The 23718-nt window shown below is 47.1% G+C and overlaps 1 protein-coding gene across 1 annotated transcript in view; it reads left to right on the top strand.

Annotated features, from left to right (window-relative positions):
- Positions 1–23404, top strand: part of DCAF7 (DDB1 and CUL4 associated factor 7) — a 30936-nt gene extending 7532 nt beyond the window's left edge. Inside the window, exons 2-7 of the mRNA XM_010856459.1 lie at positions 11942–12100; positions 12778–12889; positions 13264–13382; positions 16079–16288; positions 17217–17334; positions 18525–23404. Of these exons, the coding sequence (XP_010854761.1) occupies positions 11942–12100; positions 12778–12889; positions 13264–13382; positions 16079–16288; positions 17217–17334; positions 18525–18697 (891 nt within the window). The 3' untranslated portion in view covers positions 18698–23404. The remainder of the gene's footprint in view (positions 1–11941; positions 12101–12777; positions 12890–13263; positions 13383–16078; positions 16289–17216; positions 17335–18524) is intronic.
- The last annotated feature ends 314 nt before the right edge of the window (positions 23405–23718 follow it).

The following is a 23718-nucleotide window of genomic DNA, read 5'->3' as shown; positions in this document are numbered from 1 at the left end:
AAAAAGATTGGGGGGAACAAAAAGAATGTTTTGGAAACAGAGAGGGGAACACTTGCCTTACCAGATCAGAGTAAACATACTGCAGTTGGTACAGTTATAGCCAATAAATACCACATCGAGTTGATGCAGTCACACAGAATGTCCCAAAGCAAATTTAAGTATCTACAGAAAAGTAGTTAGTGATAAAATTCACTGAGGAAAAAATTAATACATTCTGTGGCGTAATTGGCTTCCCAGGTGGCAGTAGTGGTAAAGAACCTGCGTGCCAATGCAGGAGATATAAGAGACTTGGGTTTGGTCCCTGAGTCGGGATGATCCCCTGAAGGAGGGCATGGCAACCCACTCTGTTCTTTCCTGGAGAATCCCATGGTTGGAAGAGCCTGGTGGGTTACAGTCCATGGGGTCGCCCAGAGTGGGATGTGACAGAGCAACTTAGCACGCATGACATAATTAGCTGTCTACCTGGCAGAACAATTTAGAGTCCCCTATTACATGTCATATTTGTCATTGTTCAGTCGTGTCTGACTCTCTGCAACCCCATGGACTGCAGCATGCCAGGCTTCTCTGTCCTTCACCATCTCCCAGAGCTTGCTCAAACTCATGTCCATTGAGTCAGTGATGCCATCCAGCCATCTTGTCCTCTGTCGTTCCCTTCTCCTCCTGCCTTCAATCTTTCCCAGCATTAGGGTCTTTTCTAATGAATTGGCTCATCACATCAGGTGGCCAAAGTATTAGAGCTTTAATTTCAGCATCAGTCCTTCCAATGAATATTCAGGGTTGATTTCCTTTAGGATTGACTGGTTTGGTCTCCTTGCTCAAGGGACTCTGAAGAGTCTTGTCCAACACCACAGTTCAACACCACATGTCATACATGAAAATCAATTCCAGATCAAGTATTTAAATGTAAAGAAAAGCCCCACAAACATAGTAGAAGAAAACTGAGTAGGAAACTTGTTCTGGGGCAGTGGGGAGAAGAGAAGGCAGACTTTGAGCCAGTCGTTAAATCCATGGTCAACTAAGGCAAAGACGGACAGGCTGTAGTACCGCTGACCCTTGAACAGTGCAGGTTTGAGCTGCATAGGTCCACATAAATGGGCATATTTCAATGATAAGAACTCACAAGGCCCGTGGTTGGTTGAATCCAAGGATGCATAGGACTCAGATACTGAAATATACACAGATTAACCACTCCCCACCTCGTGTTGTTCATGAGTCAGTTGTACATACAAATAAAACATTTTTTTGTGAAAAGATGTGGCAAAAAATCAAAAGACAGATGGTAGGCCAAGGAAAGATACTTTCAAAACCTGACAGCTGGTAGGAGCTAATTTACTTACTGTGATAGCAAAATGAACAAAGCATATAAATAGCCTTCTCTTTGGAGAAGAAAATGGCACCCCACTCCAGTGTTCTTGCCTGGAGAATCCCAGGGACGGGGGAGCCTGGTGGGCTGCTGTCTCTGGGGTTGCACAGAGTCGGACATGACTGAAGCGACTTAGCAGCAGCAGCAGCAGCAGCAGCAGATAAATAGCCAGTACATAGTAGAAAAAATGCAAGTGATCGTTAAACAGGAAAAGATACTCAACCTCAGGTAGTTAAGGGAAATGACCCTGTGATGTTTCTTCTCCCTTTCAAATCTATAAAAATTAAGTTTCTTCTTCTAGTATTGCTGAAGTATAGGGAAGTGATCACCTTCGTGATCCTGGGCAAGATACTCAACATCTCATTTACTCAGTATCTTAATGAAAGTAGAGAGGATAATAGTACCTACCTTATGGATATGTTGAGAGGATTAAATGAGAAGTGTGAAGCCTTAAGCACATTGCCTATACTTGGACCATTATAAGCACTCGAATATTAAAAATAGCTCCCCAGAAGTAAAAATAATAAACAAGTATGCTCAGCTTCAGTAGTAAAATTCCATTTTTCATCTATCAGAGTAGCAAAACGTTAAAGATTCTTTTCAGTGTTTTCAAAGATACGGGGAAATTGGCACTCATACGCTGTTAAATGAAAATGTAAACACACTTATTATCTCAGAGTTTCTGTGGTATTAGTGTCTGAAATGGGATGAGCAGTTACACTTCTAGCAACCTGTCCCAATAGCAGCATTTGCACATAGTGTACAAAGTATTGTTTGTAATAGCAAAACAATGGGATATAAGCACAGGAACTGTGAATAGTTAAATTATGGTGTGCTCACCACAGTTGGCTGTGGAAGAATGAGGCAGAACTATTTGTACTGACAGGAGATCTCCCAATATGGTGTTAAGAGCAACTCGCAGAATGTGTTTTATGGTCCAAGCCTTTCTGTGTGTTGTTGTTTTAACCCACCATATACACACATATACAGATGCAGAGAGAATCATTTGGAAAGTAGTTCATGTCAGACTGGGTTGAGACTAAGTAGAATTGAGGGTGAAGTTAATGGGAGACTTTACTGTGCCACTCTGTATTATATGAACTGAACATTCTCTTCCATTAAGTTTTTAATGATAGGCCAAGGAAAAATATTTGCAAAACGTGACCGTTGGTAGGAGCTGACTGAATAACAGGGAAAGCTAATTGTTATTCCTGTCAGTGCTTGGTTGGCAACGTGGAGCAGAGGAGGTGAAACAAGTTAGGCCGTGGATGAAACAGGAGTCTGAGCAAACCCATAAAGTCTCTGGGAAGATGAGGAAACATTAAATCCCAGCCGTTTCCTGACTTCTTCCCTGGCTTAGGGACAGTTGTGCAGAGGTTGTCAAACCTAGGTGAGTCAGATCACTGGGGAGGTTCTTAAGAACCTAGACTCACAGGCCCCAGTTGACACTTGTCGAATCAGAATCTTGGGCTAGCGGTGGGGAGCCCAGGCCTTGTAAAGCACTCTTTAGTAAATCTGATCACCAGATTTGGAAAGCATTGCTATTGGCAGTACAAGCAGGAGTCAGACATAGGCCCTGTTTTTACAGCATTTACTAGGTGAAATAGTATGACAGTCATGTAAGGGCTTTCATGAGGCAGTGTGGGATGAGTCATCAAATGGATGGAGTAAATGAATACAAAGGGCTTCGCAGGTGGCTCAGTGGTAAAGAATCTGGCGGCCAGGCAGGAGATGCAGGATATATGGGTTCTATCCCTGAGTCAGGAAGATCCCCTGGAGGAGGAAATGGCAACCCACTCTAGCATTCTTGCCTGGGAAATCCCATGGACAGAGGAGCCTGGCAGGCTACAGTCCCTGGGGTCGCAAGAGAGTCGGACAGGACTGAGTGACTGAGCACGCCTGAGAGACCACTGTGTTAGGAAGACTGAAGATGGTTTATGAAGCAGGTGAGATGTAATAATACTAAAAGCTCATACGCTGAGGAGGGCACCAGGCTGAGCAGCTTACATATGAAAGGTGTTACATACAACTCTGTGGGGTATGGGTAATGGGAATATCCTCACTTTACGTGGAAATAGGTTTGGCAAAGTTAAGTAACATGTCCAAGGTTCCACAGCCAGCAAGTGGTGAGTAAGGAGCCCTGGAAGCCTGATGGCCCTGCACTTTATTAATACCGGGCAGACTTGGATCGACAGGATATACAAGGGTCTTAGAGCATGAGGGCAGTGTAAGGAGAGGGATGGGAAGCACTGACTAGATCAGTGAGGGGAAAGTCAGGTAGGCTTGTCAAAGCCTTGAACACCTAGGTAAGTGGATCCTAAGTGGTACATGTTCCCAAGACCTGATATTTTGAGCTCTGCAGAGAAATCTCCAGTGGCCTGAAAAGCACCTTTTAGAAGTAGCAGCATTTTTCTCTTCTAATTTAGCCTTACAGTATTACCTGCATGGTTAGAGAGAGGTTTTTTTTCCTTTTGTGCCACAGTTAAAACAGTGCCTGGCACCTGACAGTCACTTGGTAAATATATGAATAAATACCTGAATGCAGTATCTGGCTCAGAATCTACATGAGAGGCTGATTCTTTATTCTGCCCAATGAGCCACAAAATTTAGCTTCTCCTCTAAAGCTAAATTTTAGAGCTCCCTCCCCCACCAAGTCTGATGCGTTTTCCCTTCCCATCGTCCTTTATGTTTTGTTCTCTGTAAAGGTTGGAATGTCAGCTTTTTAATTCCTTTAAGAACTGTTCATCCTGCCAAATTCACTCTCGCGTCCTTCTCTGGTTATCCCTTGCCATTCTCACTGCCAGTCACCATAAGCCTTTAACTTGCCCACCTGTTCCCCTGTGGGTCTCCGGGCTGAGCTCCCCACCTCCAGCCTCTTCCTGGATCCGGTCAGTCCTGCCTGGCATTGCCAGGCCCCATACTCATACCTCCATGGCCTGATAGTCTGGCCTTTCAGGCACTTGCACGAGGGAGAGCCACCCCTGCCCTCAGTTGGCTCTCAGGGCTCCCCAGCCCGCTCAGGGCACGTCTCCTAGGGTCCTCAGCGTGGCTGTCTCAGGTGGTTCCTCTTGGTGCCCCCCGGCCCCAGTGGGTCATTCAGTTAGTTCCTCTGCCCCGTCTGCCAGTGATGTCTTCCATTTCTCTGCCTCCTCAGAACCATTCCACAGACTTTTGTAGACTGCTCAGATCCCAGCTTCTCCTCACTTGCCTACTTTGAATTATTACTCTTTCCTCTAAGTGTCGGTTTATATCTGCTATGAATAAGCAGCTAATCGTATATTACCTGTGACATCACTTGTATTGTCCTAAGACAACCTTGGCAGGGTTGTGTTTTCCGGCAATGGGTTTTCTTCTCCTTTTACATCTTCATACATTATCTTCCCTGGCATTATATGATTTTTGGAAGTCTGTAGGTACTCTATAAAAATGAATATTTAGTGTTAGTTTTCATATGGATTTTTTTAAAAAGTCAGACATGGATGGTTCAGTCTATCAATGTACATAGAAATACACTTAGGAATCTACAAAACTACTAAAACTAATAACTAATTTGGCAGAATTACAAGACCCAAGATTAATAGGCAAAAATCAGTTGTATTTTCATATAGTAGCAATAAGCAATTGGAAATTTGATTTTAAAAGCCATTCCATTTATAATAATATAAAAATGCTTAGGAATAAAGTTAATAAAAGAAATGGAAGACTTCTGTATTGAATACTTCAAAACTTTGGTAAGAGAAATTAAAGAAAACCTAAACAAGTGGAGAATAGGTTCTGTTTGTGAGTTAGAAGACCCAATACTGTTAAGACAGTAGTTTTTCAAAACTGATTATGGATTCAGCACAATCCCAATCAGAATCTTGACTTTTTATATATGTATATGCATAGAATTTTACAAGCTACTTCTAAAATTTACACAGAAAAGCAAACACGTAGAATAGCCATTTTGAAAAAGAACTGCAAAATTGAAGAACTGACGATATCTGATTTCCAAGCTTCACTAGGAAACTGGTATGTAGCCAGGATGCTGTGGTCCTGGTCAGTGGACAGGCATATACATCAATGGGACTGAATAGAGTCCAGAAATAGATGCTTAAATACCTGGGCAGTGGATTCTCAACAAGGAGACCAAGGTAATTCACAGGATAAAGGAAGAAGAAAACACAGGAGAAAATATTTATGAGCAGGAGTTGGGCAAAAATTTCTTAGCTCGGACACAAGCATGAACTGTAAAAGAAGAGAAATGATAAACTAATATCAAAATTTAACATTTCTATTCTTCAATAAATACTGATAAAATGATGCAACAGCCATAGACTATGAGAAGATATTTGCAAAATATAAAACCAGGGACTTATATCCAGACCATACAAAGAACTCCTCAAGCTCAGTAAACAAAACAACCTAGTGAAAAATGAAGTGAAAGAAACTATTCTATATGATACCGTACAGTGTGGATACGTGTCATTTTACATTTGTCAAAACCTAGAAGTTGTACAACACAAGAGAAGAACTTGAATGTATATGAGAACTCTACTTTCTGCCCGGTTTTTCTGTGAATCTAAAATTATAAAGTTTTGGATGGGACTTCCTGGTGGTCCAGTGGTTAAGACCCTGAGTTTCCAGTACAGATGGCACAAGTTTGATCCCTGACCAGGGTAATAAGATCCTGCATGTGGCAGGGCCAAAAAAAAAAAAAAAATGTTTTTTTTGAAAGGCAAAAGATTTGAAAAGAGAGAATAAATATGCATGGCAAACAAGTACATGAAAAGATGTTCAGTATCATTAGTTATTCAGTTCAGTTCAATTCAGTTGCTCAGTCGTGTACGACTCTTTGCGACCCCATGAATCGCAGCATACCAGCCCTCCCTGTCCATCACCAACTCCCAGAGTCCACCCAAACCTATGTCCATCGAGTCGGTGATGCCATCCAACCATCTCATCCTCTGTTGTCCCTTTCTCCTCCTGCCCTCAATCTTTCCCAGCATCAGGGTCTTTTCAGATGAGTCAGCTCTTCGCATCAGGTGGCCAAAGTATTGGAGTTTCAGCTTCAACATCAGTCCTTCCAATGAATACCCAGGACTGATCTCCTTTAGGATGGACTTGTTGGATCTCCTTGCAGTCCAAGGGACTCTCAAGAGTCTTCTCCAATACCACAGTTCAAAAGCATCAATTCTTTGGCGCTCAGCTTTCTTTATAGTGCAACTCTCACATCCATACATGACCACTAGAAAAACCATAGCCTTGATTAGACGGACCTTTGTTGGCAAAGTAATGTCTCTGCTTTTTAATATACTGTCTAGATTGGTCATAACTTTCCTCCCAAGGAGTAAGTGTCTTTTAATTTCATGGCTGCAATCACCATCTGCAGTGATTTTGGAGCCCAGAAAAATAAAGTCAGCCACTGTTTCCACTGTTTCCCCATCTATTTGCCATGAAGTGATGGGACCGGATGCCATGATCTTCGTTTTCTGAATGTTGAACTTTAAGCCAACTTTTTCACTCTCCTCTTTCACTTTCAGCAAGAGGCTCTTTAGTTCTTCTTCACTTTCTGCCATAAGAGTGGTGTCATTGGCATACCTGAGGTTATTGATATTTCTCCCGGCAATCTTGATTCCAGCTTCTGCTTCCTCCAGCCCAGCGTTTCTCATAATGTACTCTGCATAGAAGTTAAATAAGCAGGGTGACAATATACAGCCTTGACGTACTCCCTTTCCTATTTGGAACCAGTCTGTTGTTCCATGTCCAGTTCTAACTGTTGCTTCCTGACCTGCATACAGGTTTCTCAAGAGGCAGGTCAGGTGGTCTGGTATGCCCATCTCTTTCAGAATTTTCCACAGTTTATTGTGATCCACACAGTCAAAGGCTTTCGCATAGTCAATAAAGCAGAAATCGATGTTTTTCTGGAACTCTCTAGCTTTTTCCATGATCCAGCAGATGTTGGCAATTTGATCTCTTGTTCCTCTGCGTTTTCTAAATCCAGCTTGAACATCTGGAAGTTCACAGTTCACCTATTGCTGAAGCCTGGCTGGGAGAATTTTAAGCATTACTTTACTAGCGAGTGAGATGAGTGCAATTGTGTGGTAGTTTGAGCATTCTTTGGCATTGCCTTTCTTTGGGATTGGAATGAAAACTGATCGTTTCCAGTCCTGTGGCCACTGCTGAGTTTTCCAAATTTGCTGGCGTATAGAGTGCAGCACTTTCACAGCATCGTCTTTCAGGATTTGAAATAGCTCAACTGGAATTCCATCACCTCCACTAGCTTTTTTCATGATGCTTCCTAAGGCCCACTTCACTTCACATTCCAGGATGTCTGGCTCTAGGTCAGTGATCACACCATCGTGATTATCTTGGTTGTGAAGATCTTTTTGTACAGTTCTTCTGTGTATTCTTGCCATCTCTTCTTAGTATCTTCTGCTTCTGTTAGGTCCCTACCATTTCTGTCCTTTATTGAGCCCATCTTTGCATGAAATGTTCCCTTTGTATCTCTAATTTTCTTGAAGAGGTCTCTAGTCTTTCCCACTGTTTCTTTGCACTGATCACTGAGGAAGGCTGTCTTATCTCTCCTTGCTATTCTTTGGAACTCTGCATTCAAATGGGTATATCTTTCCTTTTCTCCTTTGCTTTTGGCTTCCCTTCTTTTCACAGCTATTTGTAAGGCCTCCTCAGACAGACATTTTGATTTTTTGCATTTCTTTTTCTTGGGGATGGTCTTGATTCCTGTCTCCTGTACAATGTCACAAACCTCCATCCATATTTCATCAGGCACTCTGTCTATCAGATCTAGTCCCTTAAATCTATTTCTCACTTCCACTGTATAATCATACGGGATTTGATTTAGGTCATACCTGAATGGTCTAGTGGTTTTCTCCACTTTCTTCAATTTCAGTCTGAATTTGGCAATAAGGAGTTCATGATCTGAGCCACAGTCAGCTCCCAGTCTTGTTTTTGCTGACTGTATAGAGCTTCTCCATCTTTGGCTGCAAAGAATATAATCAGTCTGATTTCAGTGTCGACCATCTGGTGATGTCCATCTGTAGAGTCTTCTCTTGTGTTGTTGGAAGAGGGTGTTTGCTATGACCAGTGTGTTCTCTTGGCAGAACTCTATTAGCCTTTGCCCTGCTTCATTCTGTACTCCAAGGCCAAATTTGTCTGTTACTCCAAATGTTTCTTTACTTCCTACTTTTGCATTCCAGTCCCCTGTAATGAAAAGGACATCTTTTTTGGGTGTTAGTTCTACAAGGTCTTGTAGGTCTTCATAGAACCATTCAACTTCAGCTTCTTCAGCGTTACTGGTCGGGGCATAGATTTGGATTACTGTCATATTTGAATGGTTTGCCTTGGAAATGAACAGAGATCATTTTGTCATTTTTGAGATTGCATCCAAGTACTGCATTTCGGACTCTTGTTGACTATGATGGCTATTCCGTTTCTTCTAAGGGATTCCTGCCCACAGTAGTAGATATAATGGTCATCTGAGTTAAATTCACCCATTCTAGTCCATCTTAGTTCACTGATTCCTAGAATGTCGACGTTCACTCTTGTCATCTCCTGTTTGACCACTTCCAATTTGCCTTGATTCATGGACCTAGCATTCCAGGTTCCTATGCCATATTGCTCTTTACAGCATCAGTCCCTGCTTCCATCACCAGTCCCATTCACAACTGGGTGTTGTTTTTGCTTTGGCTCCATCCCTTCATTCTTTCTGGAGTTATTTCTCCATTGATCTCCAGTAGCATATTGGGCACCTGTATGCCCTTGGTCCCAGAGAAGGCAATGGCACCCCACTCCAGTACTCTTGCCTGGAAAATCCATGGATGGAGGAGCCTGGTAGGCTGCAGTCCATGGGGTCGCTAAGAGTTGGACATGACTGAGCGACTTCACTTTCACTTTTCACTTTCATGCATTGGAGAAGGAAATGGCAACCCACTCCAGTATTCTTGCCTGGAGAATCCCAGGGACGGGGAAGCCTTGGTGGGCTGCCGTCTATGGGGTCGCGCAGAGTCGGACACGACTGAAGCGACTTAGCAGCAGCAGCAGCATGTCCTTGGTACAGAATGACCTGGGGAGTTCATCTTTCAGTGTCCTATCCTTTTGCCTTTTCGTACTGTTCATGGGGTTCTCAAGGCAAGAATACTGAAGTGGCTTGCTGTTCCCTTCTCCAGTGGACCACATTCTGTCAGACCTCTCCACCATGACCCATCCATCTTGGGTGGCCCCATACGGCATGGCTTAGTTTCATTGAGTTAGACAAGGCTGTGGTCCATGTGATCGGATTGGCTAGTTGTCTGTGATTGTAGTTTCAGTCTGTCTGCCCTCTGATCCCCTCTCAGTGCCTACCATCTTACTTGGGTTTCACCTACCTTGGACAGGGTTTCACTTACCTTGGACGTAGGGACTCTCTTCACAGCTGCTCCAGCAAAGAGCAGCCGCTGCTCCTTACCTTGGACTTGGGGTAGCTCCTCTCGGCCACTGCCCCTGACCTCCAGCCCGGGGTATCTCCTCTTGGCTAGTTATTAGAGCAATGTAACTTAAAATACTACTTCATGCATATTAGAATGACTTTTAAAAAGCTGGCAATACCAAGTGCTGACAAATATATGTGGAGCTCATACACTGTTACTGAGAATGCAAAATGATGCTGCCACTTTAGACACTGGCTGTTTATTATTTTTTCAAAATAGAGTTAAACATATGCTTACAAGATGACCCCAGAATTTCACTCTTAGTTGTTTGACCAAGAAAAAGGAAGGCTTGTCAATAAAACAAAAACAGGGCCATCGCTGGCAGTCCAGGGGTTAAGACTCTGTGCCTCAGTTCAGGGCGCACAGGTTCAATCCCTGGTTGGGGAAAAGAAATCCCACATGCCACATGGTGGGGCCAAAAAAAAAAAAAGCATTAAACAAGTTTTTTTTTACACATAAATGTTCAAAGCAGCAGTATTTCTAATGGCTTTAACCTGGAAATAACCCAAGAGTTCATCATCTGGTAAATGGATAAATGTGGATAAACAAAATCCATATACTGCAGTATTTCAGTGATAAAAACATGGCTGAATCTCAAGAGCATCCTGCAGAAGGTAGCCAAGTCCCAAAAGACTCAGCACCACGAATCCATCTATGTGATGTTACAGAATAGGCAGAACCATAGCCAGTGTGGCTCAGTGGGTGTGGACTGACTGCAGAGGACCCCAGGAAAACCTTTGGGAATGATGGAAATAGTCTATGTTTTTCTGTGGGTTTTTTTTTTTTTTTTTTTGGCCCTGCTGCATGGCTTGTGAGATCCTAGTTTTCTAGTCAAGGATTGAACCCAGGCCCCCAGCAGTGAAAGCTCAGAGTGCCAACCACTAAACTGCCAGGAAATTCCCAAAATATTTTACATCTTAATTGTTGTGGGAGGTTATACAGCTCTATACATTTGCAAATGTATACATTCCAACTCATGGAAATGTACACTTAAAGTGAGTAAATTTTATTGTATGCAGTTGAACCTAAATAATATCGTTTTACAAAAAAAAGATAGGAAGATACTGGTATCTTGAGACAAAAGTCAGAAAGACAAGAGTGGAAGGAATTCTGTTTTCTTCTGTATGGTTAGTGCTTATCCTCTGTTTATCCTCCCTACCAATCCGTTCCATCTTCCACTGGGTGGAAGTTCATGAACAAATGGATAGTAAGTGGCATTTCCAACTGGGCCAGATCAAGTCTGACAGCAAAGTTTGGAAGTTAATATTGGTCCAAAACTGACTCAAAGAAAAGGTAGTCAGAACCAGGTGGGACTTTCCCATCAACAGCACCCACTTTTTTGCCCATTACAATGGTTTGGATTCTCAGATGCTCATTTGGCACACTGTTCTGTGTAAACATGTTACTAGCCAATGGGGCAAAAGGCAGGGGTGGTTAGAGGAGGAGGCAGTTCGTGTACGATTGCCTTTTTAAAAATACTTACTTTTGTCTGTGCTGGGTCTTGGTTGCGGCACGTGGGATCTTTTCACTGCGGCACGTGGGCTTCTCTCTAGTTGAGACCTGAGGCTCAGTAGTTGTGGTACGTCATGTGGGATCTTGTTCCCGGACCAGGAATCAAACCTGCATCCCTGCATTGCCAGGTGGATTCTTAACCACTGGACAATGACCAGGGAAGTCCCACGATTGCCTTATTTTAGGTGAGATGTTACTTTGTTGGATGGCACTAAATGCCCACAGCACTTCTAGTCATGGAGTCACTAAAACCATGGCTGCACGTCGTCAAGGGCCTTGGGTTGCAGGGAAAGATGTAAGCAGCTGGGTAGATAATGGCAGCTCTGTGGTTGAATCAAGAGTGCAGAGAGTTGGATTCAGGAAGCCTGTCTTCAAATTTGGTCTCTGCCGCTTACTAGCTCTGCAGTCTTCAGTGTGACTTGGTCCCTCCAAGGCTGGGTTTCCTCGTCTGAGCAGCGGGTCGGCTGGACTAGATGCCCACCCGCCCAGTGGTTCTTGACTGCAGTGAAGGGTGGTACAGTGTTAGGACTGCTGATGGGCTCTGGAGTACTTGGTAACTGAGAAACCAAAGTTTACATGGCTCCATTTTGTGGTGTTACAGGTTCAGCTTGTGGGTTTAGATGAAGAGAGTTCAGAGTTTATCTGCCGGAACACCTTTGACCACCCGTACCCCACCACCAAGCTCATGTGGATCCCTGACACAAAAGGCGTGTATCCAGACCTGCTGGCGACGAGCGGCGACTATCTCCGCGTGTGGAGGGTGAGCGGGCGCTCGACTGGCCTCGAGTGGCAGCTGTGGACTCACAGAGAGCAGGCCGGGGCTGGAGGCCAGGTCACTGCAGCCAGGAGAAGCAAGTGGTAGTGGGTGGACTGAGCTTGTTGGGCTCAGCAGATGTCCTGGTCAGTCTGGCCCAGATTTCCTTGAAGTCGGGCTGCAGTCTGCCCTGGAAACTCAGGGCTCAGTGAACGTGGTATAAGGACGAGAGCCTTCTGTAGGGGTGGGGCACCTGCGGCCTCTCATTCTGCTCACAGCCAGGAAATTTTTGAGTACACTGAACAAAATCCTGGGCCACTGGTTCTGTTGCAGCGTGGGAGTGGACGGTGGGCCTCGCCTCCCCTCAGCTGAGCCGTCACCGCAGCCTCTCCTGTAGCTGGAGGTGTAGCACCCGGCCAGGAGGGTACAGATACTGCTTTGGGCAGGATGAGAAGACCTCTTGTCTTAGAAGGATTTGGGGGTGAAAATTTGGAAAACAGCTGGGCGGAGGAGAAAGCTTGGAAAGAAGTAGTATTCAAGTCATTCCTCTGGGCTGTAGTATTCTTCATGATAAAACTGTCTCCACACGTCTTATATTTACTAAGGTATCATCTGAAAGAGGCATGGAAGATTTTTTGTGAAACTAAGACTGGCTGAGTTTGTAAAAATTATTCTTCCTTCAGGTTGGCGAAACAGAGACCAGGTTGGAATGTTTGCTGAACAATAACAAGAACTCGGATTTCTGTGCTCCTCTGACTTCCTTTGACTGGAATGAGGTGGATCCTTATCTTTTAGGTAAGGAGCCAGGGAAGGGGTATCCCGGTGTGAAGAAGCAGAGATACGTGTTCTCAGCTGTCACACTGGGCCTTGAGGTACGTGCAGCCTCCTAACACGGGGGTGAATGGGAAAGAGGCTAAATAAGGAATGTGATTATTAATTCCTCCTGTGGAATCGAGCTTCCCACATGTGCAAGTCTCATCTCTCCAGGCAGAGGCTGAGGCCCTGGGGTGAGGATTGAGTCCATGACGCTTGCATTCTCCTGGTACCCTCCCTGTACTCAGGAAGTGCTTGCTGCCTGTCTGCAGCTCAACAGATGAACAGGCACAAGGAGAGGGGCTGGCGCGGGACCTCAACACTGGCAGCCGCTGACCCACACTGGTTGTGTGCAGGTACCTCTAGCATCGACACAACGTGTACCATCTGGGGGCTGGAGACCGGGCAGGTGTTGGGGCGAGTGAATCTCGTGTCTGGCCACGTGAAGACCCAGCTCATCGCCCATGACAAAGAGGTACTGATGCTGCTCTGCAGGTGCTTTCTCTGCCTTAGTGTGAGGTCAGGCCGTTGTCTTCCTTTTTTGCAAGTGATGTGGAAGATAAAATGCTGATGTCTTGTCATCTAAATTGAAAACAGTAATATGTCAAAACAGTGGAAAACAGTATGACATGAGTGCATTTTTGTTGACTCATATAAATAACTTATTCTGTAGTCTGTTGTTTTTCTTTTTGTGCCAGAGACTGCTGGTTTTTAATAACAGACTCTCTTAGAGGCAAACTTGGACCTGATGTGATTAAAAAAATAATCGTATAATTTTAGAGTAACACTTACCTTGAAATATATTTACTTTTTTGGGAGCAGGAAGGCAAGAAGAGGGGAAATTTCCTGGCAGACAAAACTAATTGATTAACTCTTCTGTAAACTTGTTTTATGAATTTCTAGTATGTTCACTTAATACTTACATGTGTAATACTATTTGGAATTGAATATGCTTAACTTTGATGGTGATGTTTCTCCTATGTGTATTTGAAGAGCTGAAGGGAGCGAGCTCTAATTGTATTTACAGAGCCTTCTTCTGAGTGATTTTGTAAAATGGTCATAAATCTTGTAACTCCCAGAGCTACCGCGTGCTGGTCCTCCCGCCAGGGAAATCACAAGATGTCTCCTGTGGGTCGTGTTTCCCTTTCTCTCCAACTGCTGCGCAGCGAGGAGTGTTAGTGTCTGTACAGATCAAAAGGATGCCTAGACATTGCATGAGAGCTGTGAGGTTGTCCACAGAAGTTGGTGACCAGGTTATCATTCTTAGTGAGAGGTCGTTCTTCAGCTTTCTGTGCTCCCAGCGCCGAGATCTGTTAAAGTCTGCTTGACTCGGTCACCATAAAACAAGGGGCAGAGGAAGAGCGTGACCTGCCGGGAGCACCAGTAAGCGCGTCCTGGCACCCAGTGGAGCAAGTTGCTACATTTTGGTTCTGTGACACTTAGCCTGTCGTTCTCTGTCAGGGTCCAACCCGGAAAACTAGAGCTACTCCGCATGTTTAACCTGAGGGGATTTAATGAGGAGATGGCTCACACAGATGATGGTAAAGCTGAGGAGCCACACTGGCCACAGTGAGGTCGTCTGGGCAAGAGGAACAGCAAGTTTAACAGCCAGAAGGCCCTGAACCAACACCCTGGCCTCAAAGACAGGAACCTCAGGGTGGTTGTCCCGAGAGAAACGACACCTCCCAGCGCCTTTGGTTTTTCTCCGTCCGGATCTCTGTTGAAGTAAAGACTTGCTCGGAGGTTCTCGTTGCTGCTGGCGGGTTGGTGCAGAGGAGGGTAGTGTGTGTCTGGGAGTTGTCACCCTCTCTTGGCTTCTGATGGAATATGTGGGTGGAACCGGGAGGAAGGAGCAGTCAGAGTGGCTTTACACCCTTGGCTGTACTGCCTGTGGGCACCTTATCGCTCAGTGAAGCTGCCGGGGCATCCCTGTCCCTGGGAGTCAGAGCGCCAGCCGTGGGTGCACGTGTGGATAAACGCACCCCAGCCCTGACGCAGCTGGCCAGTGCTGGCCAGTGCCTGGGTCTGTCAGGTCTTGGAATGGCAGCCTACTTTCCTGTTGAACCACTCCTCGTTCCCACCATAGAGAGAGAAGTGCAATGTCTTCATTGTCAGCCAGAGGAAGGGCAATTTATGATGTTGATTAGAAACAGATGCTTGTTTGTCGGTGTCCCCCAGAAGGTAGAACCTCAGGGAGGCTGGAGTCACAGTGTGAGGGACAGGTTCCACTCATGTCTCCCCAGAAGTCAGCTCTTACAGTCCTTGGCCCCAGGAGATGGGTTTTGTTTGGCATTTTTGTTTTTCTTTGTTCAGCATTTTGTTCTTCTTTTTCTCTCTCTCCGCTTGTCTGGCTCTGGCTTTGTCTGTCTCTCTTTGTCCCTTTCTTTCTCTGAAACCCTCGGTTGCTCTCTGTCTGTTTTCTCATAGACGTTAGTGCAATACAAAGTTTGCAGCAGGTAATAAATGCAGAAGACAAGAATTCAAAACCTAAGTTGATACACTTATGAACACAAACCAACTAGGAGAAGAAACAGCATTTGCTAGGAGAGCAATATTAACCCTCTTTGTAAATAAAGGAATACCCAAGCCTCCCGTGATTCAGAGTGGCTCTTAGCTCTTTCTTGCACATGGGTCTCAGGTCCAGGTTTCACAGCAGAACTGTGGTCAGAGGAGGGCCACTTCCACCTCTCCAATCGATGACCTCAGCCTTGATGTGGTCATGGATCTGCTCTGATTGTACATACATGAAAGCCATGAGGGCCAGGAAATAAATGTCTCAGTCTCCTAACAGGGTGGCGGGAGATAGCCACCGGTTCTGGCTTCATTGAGCCTGTCCAGGTCGACCGGGTAGAATACTTGCTGAGTTATTTGTGCTCTGTTGGTCAGCAGGGTATGTGCTATGTTATCACGGGAGGTGGAGGAAGAATACTTGGAAGGTAGCAAGTGAGAGGAAGCCTACCGGCTTCCACCGTAGGATGGTTGTCACTCTTTGGGTAATCATTGGTGTTAGCACTCTCGGTTTCCTGTCCTCACAGGCGCGGTGTGGCTTTATTCACCTCCTTCCAAGTCATGAGCAGGGGTTTAGATGAACCAGGGGACAGTAGGTTTCCCTGTGACATGAAAAGGAGGTAACTGACCTGAATCTGACTGTTGCTTCTTTCTCACCAACAGGTCTACGACATTGCATTTAGCCGGGCGGGGGGCGGCAGGGACATGTTCGCCTCCGTGGGTGCCGATGGCTCGGTGCGGATGTTTGACCTCCGTCACCTAGAACACAGCACCATCATTTATGAAGACCCACAGCATCACCCACTGCTGCGCCTCTGCTGGAACAAGCAGGACCCCAACTACCTGGCCACCATGGCCATGGATGGAATGGAGGTGAGAACCCCACTTCAGGCTCACCTAGGCCTTGCGACTCTGCTCCAGCCCGGCTTTGTGGATCCAGGAAAGCGGTTCTCAGCTGACGGCAGTTTTCTCCCCAGAGGATTTTTGGATCCACCTGGAGACGTTTTGGATTGTCCCAACCTCGGAGGGGGTGGGGGGTGCAGGAAGGGGTGGTGCTCCTAGAGTCTGGAAGTTGGGGGCCTGTGGTACCCAGGACCACTCCCCACAACACACAGCACAGCGTTATCCCACCCCAATGTCAGTAGTGCCGAAACTGAGAAAACCTGATCTAGAATAAGGGTGTGTGTCAAGAACTTGGAGTACATAGAGAGCTGGACTCTGAGCCAAGAACAGCAGTATCTAAAAAGTCAACCATATCATTCATGCTTCTGGTGCCGAGTAGACGAACAGGCAGTTTTCCCTCTGTCATCTGGGCAGAGTCTTCTAGCCTTAGTGAGTAGACGGGGAAATGGCCACTGTATAGCCTATTGTTTCATAGAAGCAGTCAGCTGTGGGTGCACATGATGCTGTGATGAATTGTGTTTTGAGGAAGCCAGTACCTTTCAGATTTTGCTTTGGGGTTCGGGGGCGAGGGCTCTCATCTGCCCAGCTGAGCAGGCACAGAATTCTGAGTACACGCACCTGATGGCACATGGTGGACTGTCCACATTCATGTTACCTGCCCCTCCGCCTCCCCTGCAGCCTAGAAGCCCCATGTGGCTTATGATACAGACTATAAATGACCCGTTCCTTTGTTTCCTTTTTCCTCAATCTTATAGTTACTTTGGGGACCCCTCTGTCTCTAAGAGTCTTTTAAGTCTACAGATGAGCAAGTTATATGTACATGTTTTTTTTTCCCCTTGTGTAGTATCTTTTTTTCTTTTTTCCTGTCACCCACCGGGGTTTCTTGTTCTTTCTGCAGGTAGTGATTCTGGACGTCCGAGTTCCCTGCACACCTGTTGCCAGGTTAAACAACCACCGAGCATGCGTCAATGGCATTGCGTGGGCCCCACACTCATCCTGCCACATCTGTACTGCAGGTAATTACTGGAGGCGGGTGATGGGAAGGGAGGGAAGGGGAGGTTTTCCTCTGGTCTCTTTAGCATCGTAATCCTCACTCTATCCCAAGGAAGGTTTGAGAGATTTACACAGAGTGATGCCACTGAGAACCTCCCTACACTAGCACAGCTGAAAGAGTCTGAACTCCCAGATGATCTTATACCCTCAGTGACACCAGAGAATCTGTATACTGTCTCCATCATATACAGTTACAGGCTTATGTTGCCCACTGTGTGCCCCCAGAATCCTGGCTTGCACAGGAGGTGCATCCAGGAGTATGAGAAGGGGCAGTCTCCTTGGCTGTAACCTCTGCCCCGCCGCCCCCGGCCCCTGCACTGAGCTCTGGGTGCCTTGACGGGCCCTGCAGAACCTGACTGGATATGCAGCATGTGGTGTGTAGTTCCCGTTTCACCATCTGCTAGACCCCAAGAGTACCCCTTAAAAATGTGGTGGCCGTCAGAGTTCTTTTATCATAGAAATAATGTCTGGTATTAAAAATTAAACAACACTGAAACAGGCCGAGGTGTATGAAACAGGAGGATGAAAGGCATCTTCCCTCCTTCCTTTCCCGTTTCTACCTTAGCAATGTAGTTTGGTGGTTTGGGGCCAATTCAGCGTGAATTTGAAAGCATGAAGCTTTTCCTGTGGGGGGCCTGTTCATGCCTGTCCATGTTGAGGAGCAGCCAGAGGCCCAGGCCCACCCACTTCCTCCGAGCCTCGCTGTGGCCTGACTTCTTCACTGTGGCCCTCGCTGATGTATGCATGTCCATAGCATGGGGGAAAATCGCATTAAATAACTGAATCATCAGAGAGGCATCTTTAACGACTCGGGTACTTTAAGTGGCTGAAGATGCCATGTGTGGGATCCCATCCCAGCTTTCTTCCCTGATGTCCACCTCAGAGGAGATGAGGTGTCGGTCTGAGTCCCTCTGCCATCCCCACTCTGCTGTGGTGAATGGGCCCTGAGACGCAGAGGTGGAGGGCTCTGCCCTTCACTGGTGCGGAGCTCTGTGGCTCAGGGCACCTGCCTTAACGTTTCCTCGTCATTAAAACCTCCTTCCATGGGGTCTGGGTGAGTGAGTGCTCTGTAAAGTGTGCCCCTGCCTGATGCAGGGCTCGTGACCCTCACTGCCTGAGTGGTGACTTGCCTGCCGGCTCTCTGTGTCCCCAGCGGATGACCATCAGGCCCTCATCTGGGACATCCAGCAGATGCCCCGGGCCATCGAGGACCCGATCCTGGCCTACACAGCTGAGGGGGAGATCAACAACGTGCAGTGGGCGTCGACCCAGCCTGACTGGATCGCCATCTGCTACAACAACTGCCTGGAGATACTCAGAGTGTAGAGTCAGTGGCGCTGTGCCCGCAGTGGGGCTCCTGTGGCTCCCGCCCCTGCCCCACCCCCGGAGTGAGAAGACGCGCGTTTCCGGTGGCCAGTACGTCTGTCGTTGCTTTGCACCCGCTGTTAGCAGAAACTGCTCCAAAGTCCCCGGCCAGCTGCCCACCGCTCGCTGTGCTGGACTCAGCGCCGCGTGGCGCCTCCTCAGCCCAGGGCTGAGTGTTTCGATTTCTCTCTCCTTTCCTCATCTCTTTTGGTTCTGCTATTAAAAATTTCTGTATATCTGTTTGTCAGCCGTCATGTTAATGAGCTCTGTGGGCAGCGGCTACGTCTGTATCCGTCTGTCGCAGATGTCTCTGTCTGCCCAAGACAGCAGTCTGGGTCCTTGTCCATGTGAGCACTTCCTGGGAACAAACACCAGTTTGAAACTGTCTTTCTTCATGTTATCCATGTCTCTTAACAAATTTCAACTTTGTATATTTTTTAATCTATCAGGCTAATTTTTTAATGAAAAGAATTTTACTCCCTGGCCTCTTCCTTGGTTTTATCACCCTCCCTGTTGACACCTTCTTCTCTTCCCTCCCTGCCTGGATCTGGCCCCAGGCCCCTGACCCTCCGAGCAGTTTGCCTTCTTGAATCACTGCCTGGGCGGAATATACCTGACTGGGAGTCCCAAACCTCCTCGGTGCTCTGAAGTCGGCCGGCTCACGCCTTTCCTTGGCCTGGCTCTTGTCGAGGGCATTCTGAGCTCCAGAATAGTCATGCAACCCCTGCTCTTACTCCCTCAAGTACATACGCCTGTCCAGCCCCCCAGGACATACTGAGCTAGCCAGGCTAATGGGGGTGCCTGACTCCTGGGGGACGGTGGCAGGAAGGCTGAGCTTAGAGTATGTTTCGGTCCACAGTTTAAGAGTCTGTTTTTCTCTCCAAATATTAACCCCCAACCATTCTCTTTCATGTCTTGAACAGTAGACAGGAATGATGTAGCAGCTGAACTTCAGTATCTCTGTCTGTTTAGTTCACTGTGACTGGTGGTACGTTGGCCACTCTCCCGCTAGAGAGGAGAGAAAGCCCTCCTTGGCAGGTGCCCAGTCTGAGTGTCCATCCCAAACAAGATCTCTAGAGCGTGGGAGATGGTCAGCTCTTGCAGAGGATGGATTCAGGCAGGGGTGATCCCAGGCCATCGATTAAACAGAGAGCAAGAAAAGCTTCAGAGACCCAGGGCCAGCCAGTTCAGAGCCCCATGAACCCATCAGCCGCTCTGCCCCGAGTTTTGGTTCTGAGCAGTATTGGACATGGAGGCGGCGGGTGTCTGTTTCCGTTAGATGAACGAGTTCCAGGGAGGGGTCTTGTGTGTGACTCTGGTGGTAGGCGAGTCCTTGGGCGGGCAGAGTTTGGGATGTGCCCAGAGTCTGGGGGAGTATGGTTTGCCGCGCTCTGCCAAGTGCCCGAAGGTTTCTGAGACCCTCTGAGTTGAGCAGCTGGGAGTGGAGAGTAGCAGGCCTTGGCGCCAAAGATCTTGTCCACTGGGGCTCTCGCCTGCCCTTGAGAAGCAAAGCAGCTAGCTTTGTGTTTCTGGGCCCTTAAAGTCTCTTGGTTGAGTCTCCCTTTTCAGAAGCAGATGGATTGGTATCCCCAAAGTCATAGCTCTTTGCTTTCATACATGGGGGCTTGTCCCAAAGAAAAAGCCTCTTTTTCCTTTTCAGTCAGGGTATTTCCACTTCCACCTTTATTCTTGCTTCTGATTTGGGGGCTCTCCAACTGGCTGTCCGCTTGGCCAGTCCTCCTGCGTTTACCGCCAGCTTTGCCCTGCATCATTTTTGGACATGTGACACGAACCAGTCCTTGGTCAGAACCCTCCTCTGCTTGTTATTGTGTTTGATGGTTCCAGGGTCCTTCCCTCAAGGGTAGCAAGGCTAAGTTGAATGTCGCTGGCTCTGGGAGGCCGTCAGTTCCTTCCTGTGGAAAGGGTCTTGAAATGGAGTCTAGTGGGAGAGGTCGTTCTGGGGACAGGGCTTAACTCCACTGAGTTCTGAGTTAAGAGCCCTTCCCTGATCTGCACTTTTGTGGTCTGAGTGGTGAGGAGATTTGTCACCTGGAACTTGAAAGCATCCTGGAGAGAAAAGTTCGTTACTAGGAATGAGGATATTTTGGACAAAGTTGCTATTTACCGTGGAAACCAACAACTTTTGATTTTTTTTTTCTTTCTTTTTTTCCTTTGCCCTGTGGACTCCCAGCCCTGTCACCCTCCTTAGGCCCTGAGGTGTGGTCCTCTTCCTCCCAACATCCCACCTGGGCCCAGGTGAGACTCCGCAGCTCACCTGGGGGGAGAGAGACGCACACACGCATGCACGCGTGCACACGCAGTAGCTGGGATGCTAGAATGTTGAAGGCTCCCTCTCCTTCCCTTCATGCCCTGAACCAGATGGCCTCAGGGCTGAGGAGGGGATTTCTGTAGTCTCAGGATTTAGAAAGCCTCTTAGTCAGCCACGCTCCAGGAAGCAGAGATCTGCTGTAGTTTCAAAAGCAAGTGTTGGTTTAATTTGTTTAGGTTCTCAGATTGCCAGCTGGAGAGAAGAGGTGGGAGGCGCTGCCTCTGTCCTCCTTGAACGTGAGAAGAGCCCTGGGAAGGCTGTGCTGGCACCTCTTGGCTCTGGCTCTCCCGGCTGTCGCGCTTTGACGTGGTCTTGGACCCCTGAGCCACAGCCACCTTTGTTTTTCTTGTCCTTCCTGAGGGGAGGCAGCTGCTGAATATGTCAGGCTTCAGGCTCCCCATCAGAGAGTTGGCAAAAGTCCTTTGAAAGCGTGAGTGTTTACACCCAGGAGAATCGGAAGCCTTTCTTTCCAGGAAGGAACTAGGCGCACGATGAGGACTTGAAGAGAGAAGATGTTTGATGATCAGGGGAGAATCTCTTATCAGAACCAGGATTGGCTCTCAGAGTACTGGTTAAGATTTGAGAAGAAACAGAAAAAAAACTGAGACTCCAACAAGTTTTTGATGACAGGTGTGGCTGAAATTTTAGGAGGAGATTGAGGATGGGAGAGGAAATCAGTGATGATGAAGAAGGTATTCGAGGGTGGTACAGGTCTGAGGTGAGGAAGTAGGCAGACTGTCAGACTGTCATGTGGCTGTGGGGTGAGACTTCTCGGGCTGTGTCAACCTTCCAGGACCATTCAGCGATGTCTGTGATGCTGGGGACAGGGTGACAGAGGGACCCCTTCCTGCTGCATTTCAACCCTGTTGCTGTTTGGTGGCAGAAATCTGTAGGAGTTGAGAGCCCCTCAGTCCTTCCAGACCATGGCTCTTCTTGGTCGTAGGTTTGTAGATGGCAGAAGCGGAGGTTGCAAGGTCATAGCGACTCCCCACCCCGCTGTCCTCTTTCTCTTCCTCTTACCTCCCCACCCTTTGCCCCTGTAGATCTCTCTTCCTGCTGTAGCCTGGGCCTTGAATTCCCAGCCTGCGACATATGTAGGAGCTTCACAGTCTGCCAGCTATGGGAGGCCCGCCTCGTATCTTCCCTCCACCATCCCCAGGTCCTTTGACTGCCCGGCTTAGGGGAAGGGAGACCATTAAAGCAGAAGCCCCAGAGCAGACTCTGCCCTTTCCTGTCTGTGCTCCGGGATAAGCAAGGAAGGTCATGCTAGTCACTTCAGTTGGGTTTTCCCTGGGAGGAGAGCTGAGCCGAGCAGTCAACTGTGACCCCTGGGCCAGGCTCTCCAAGAAGGGTCGTCCCTGCACTGGCTGGGCCAGCTACTCAGTGTTGCAGAGCCTCGCCCTCTTTTCCCACCATGTCATTGCTGCTAATGGTCAAGGTCAAATATATGGCCACATGGAATGGGCCAGGTCCTCTCAGGCTCCTTTGTGGATGTGATTTTTTTTTAAGAATGCAAACATGCAGGTGCCTTCCCGAGAGGCTTGGACTGGTGTCTCCAACCAGAAACAGATAAGCTAATCAGAGTATGAACTCAAGAGGAGGGATGTCAGCAGACTGTGTAACAGCTGGAAAACGTCCACGTACCGGCCTTTAGGACAACCCAGGGGATCAGAACTCGGGATCCCTGCTCTTTAAAAGAACGTTCTCCCCTTGGGTTGATAATGCAGTGTGTTATGAAACTTGAGCTAAAGCTTGGACTTGCTGGAGTCAAAGATGGATCATTTGATGTGGTTCCTGTGTATGTGATGACCCCTGTCAGTGACCTTCCAGCCTTCCTCCCCGAGCGTGAATTTGTAGCATGATTGTACAAATCTCTCTGTAGAAAATGGAGGTTTCTTGTTCTCTGAAGTGTTAAGCTCTAGCCAATCAGTTTCTGTCCCCTTTAGCCTAGTGTGTCCGAACTTAATTTCTCGCTATGTATTTAAACTTTTTCTCTGTATCATAGGTTTTGTGGCATCCCACGGTCAGGTGGAGAGGAAGCTGCCCCTTACAGAACTGTACTGTAACCATTTTTTAGAGAAACATTATTTTCACAGGACTGATTATACACAGGGCTTGTAAAAAAATTTTTAACACTGTGCTGTGAAGCCACGCTGGTAAATCTCCATTGAAGGCTACTTCAAAGGCACCTGAAAGTGGAGTGTTATATCTATGACTTTATTTCTTGCTTCCTAAGTATATTAAACCTAATTTTCACCCTTTCATTCTGTTTCAGCCTCCTGTATAAGAAGTACCGTATTTTCTGCCCATCATACTTTGTAATAAAACTTGAACATGTATAGACTGACTGAATTTCTTCTTGTGATAAATTCAGTTTTTCCCATTCTGCCATGGCGGTCATGTTCCACAGACACTGGCCAGGGGATTAGACTCTACCTCAGCCCATCACACTATCGGATGGCCTAACGCATCACCTGTAACAAAACACAGAGCATGTACTGCCTGCCAGGGGCCCATGGCCTTCAGGTTGCTTGCAGAGGACCAGGAGAGACATCCATATAAACAAATACTGGCCATGTCCCATGCGGTGACTCAGGTTCAGGTTTCCTGGTGGCCCTGTGGAGGAGAGGATCGCCTGCGCCTGGGTGGGAGT

Source organism: Bison bison, unplaced genomic scaffold, assembly GCF_000754665.1.
Source record: "Bison bison bison isolate TAMUID 2011002044 unplaced genomic scaffold, Bison_UMD1.0 scf7180017864371, whole genome shotgun sequence".
In the NCBI taxonomy this organism is placed as follows: domain Eukaryota; kingdom Metazoa; phylum Chordata; class Mammalia; order Artiodactyla; family Bovidae; genus Bison; species Bison bison.
Note: the sequence above shows the minus strand (reverse complement) of the source record. Positions and strands in the feature narration are given on the sequence as shown.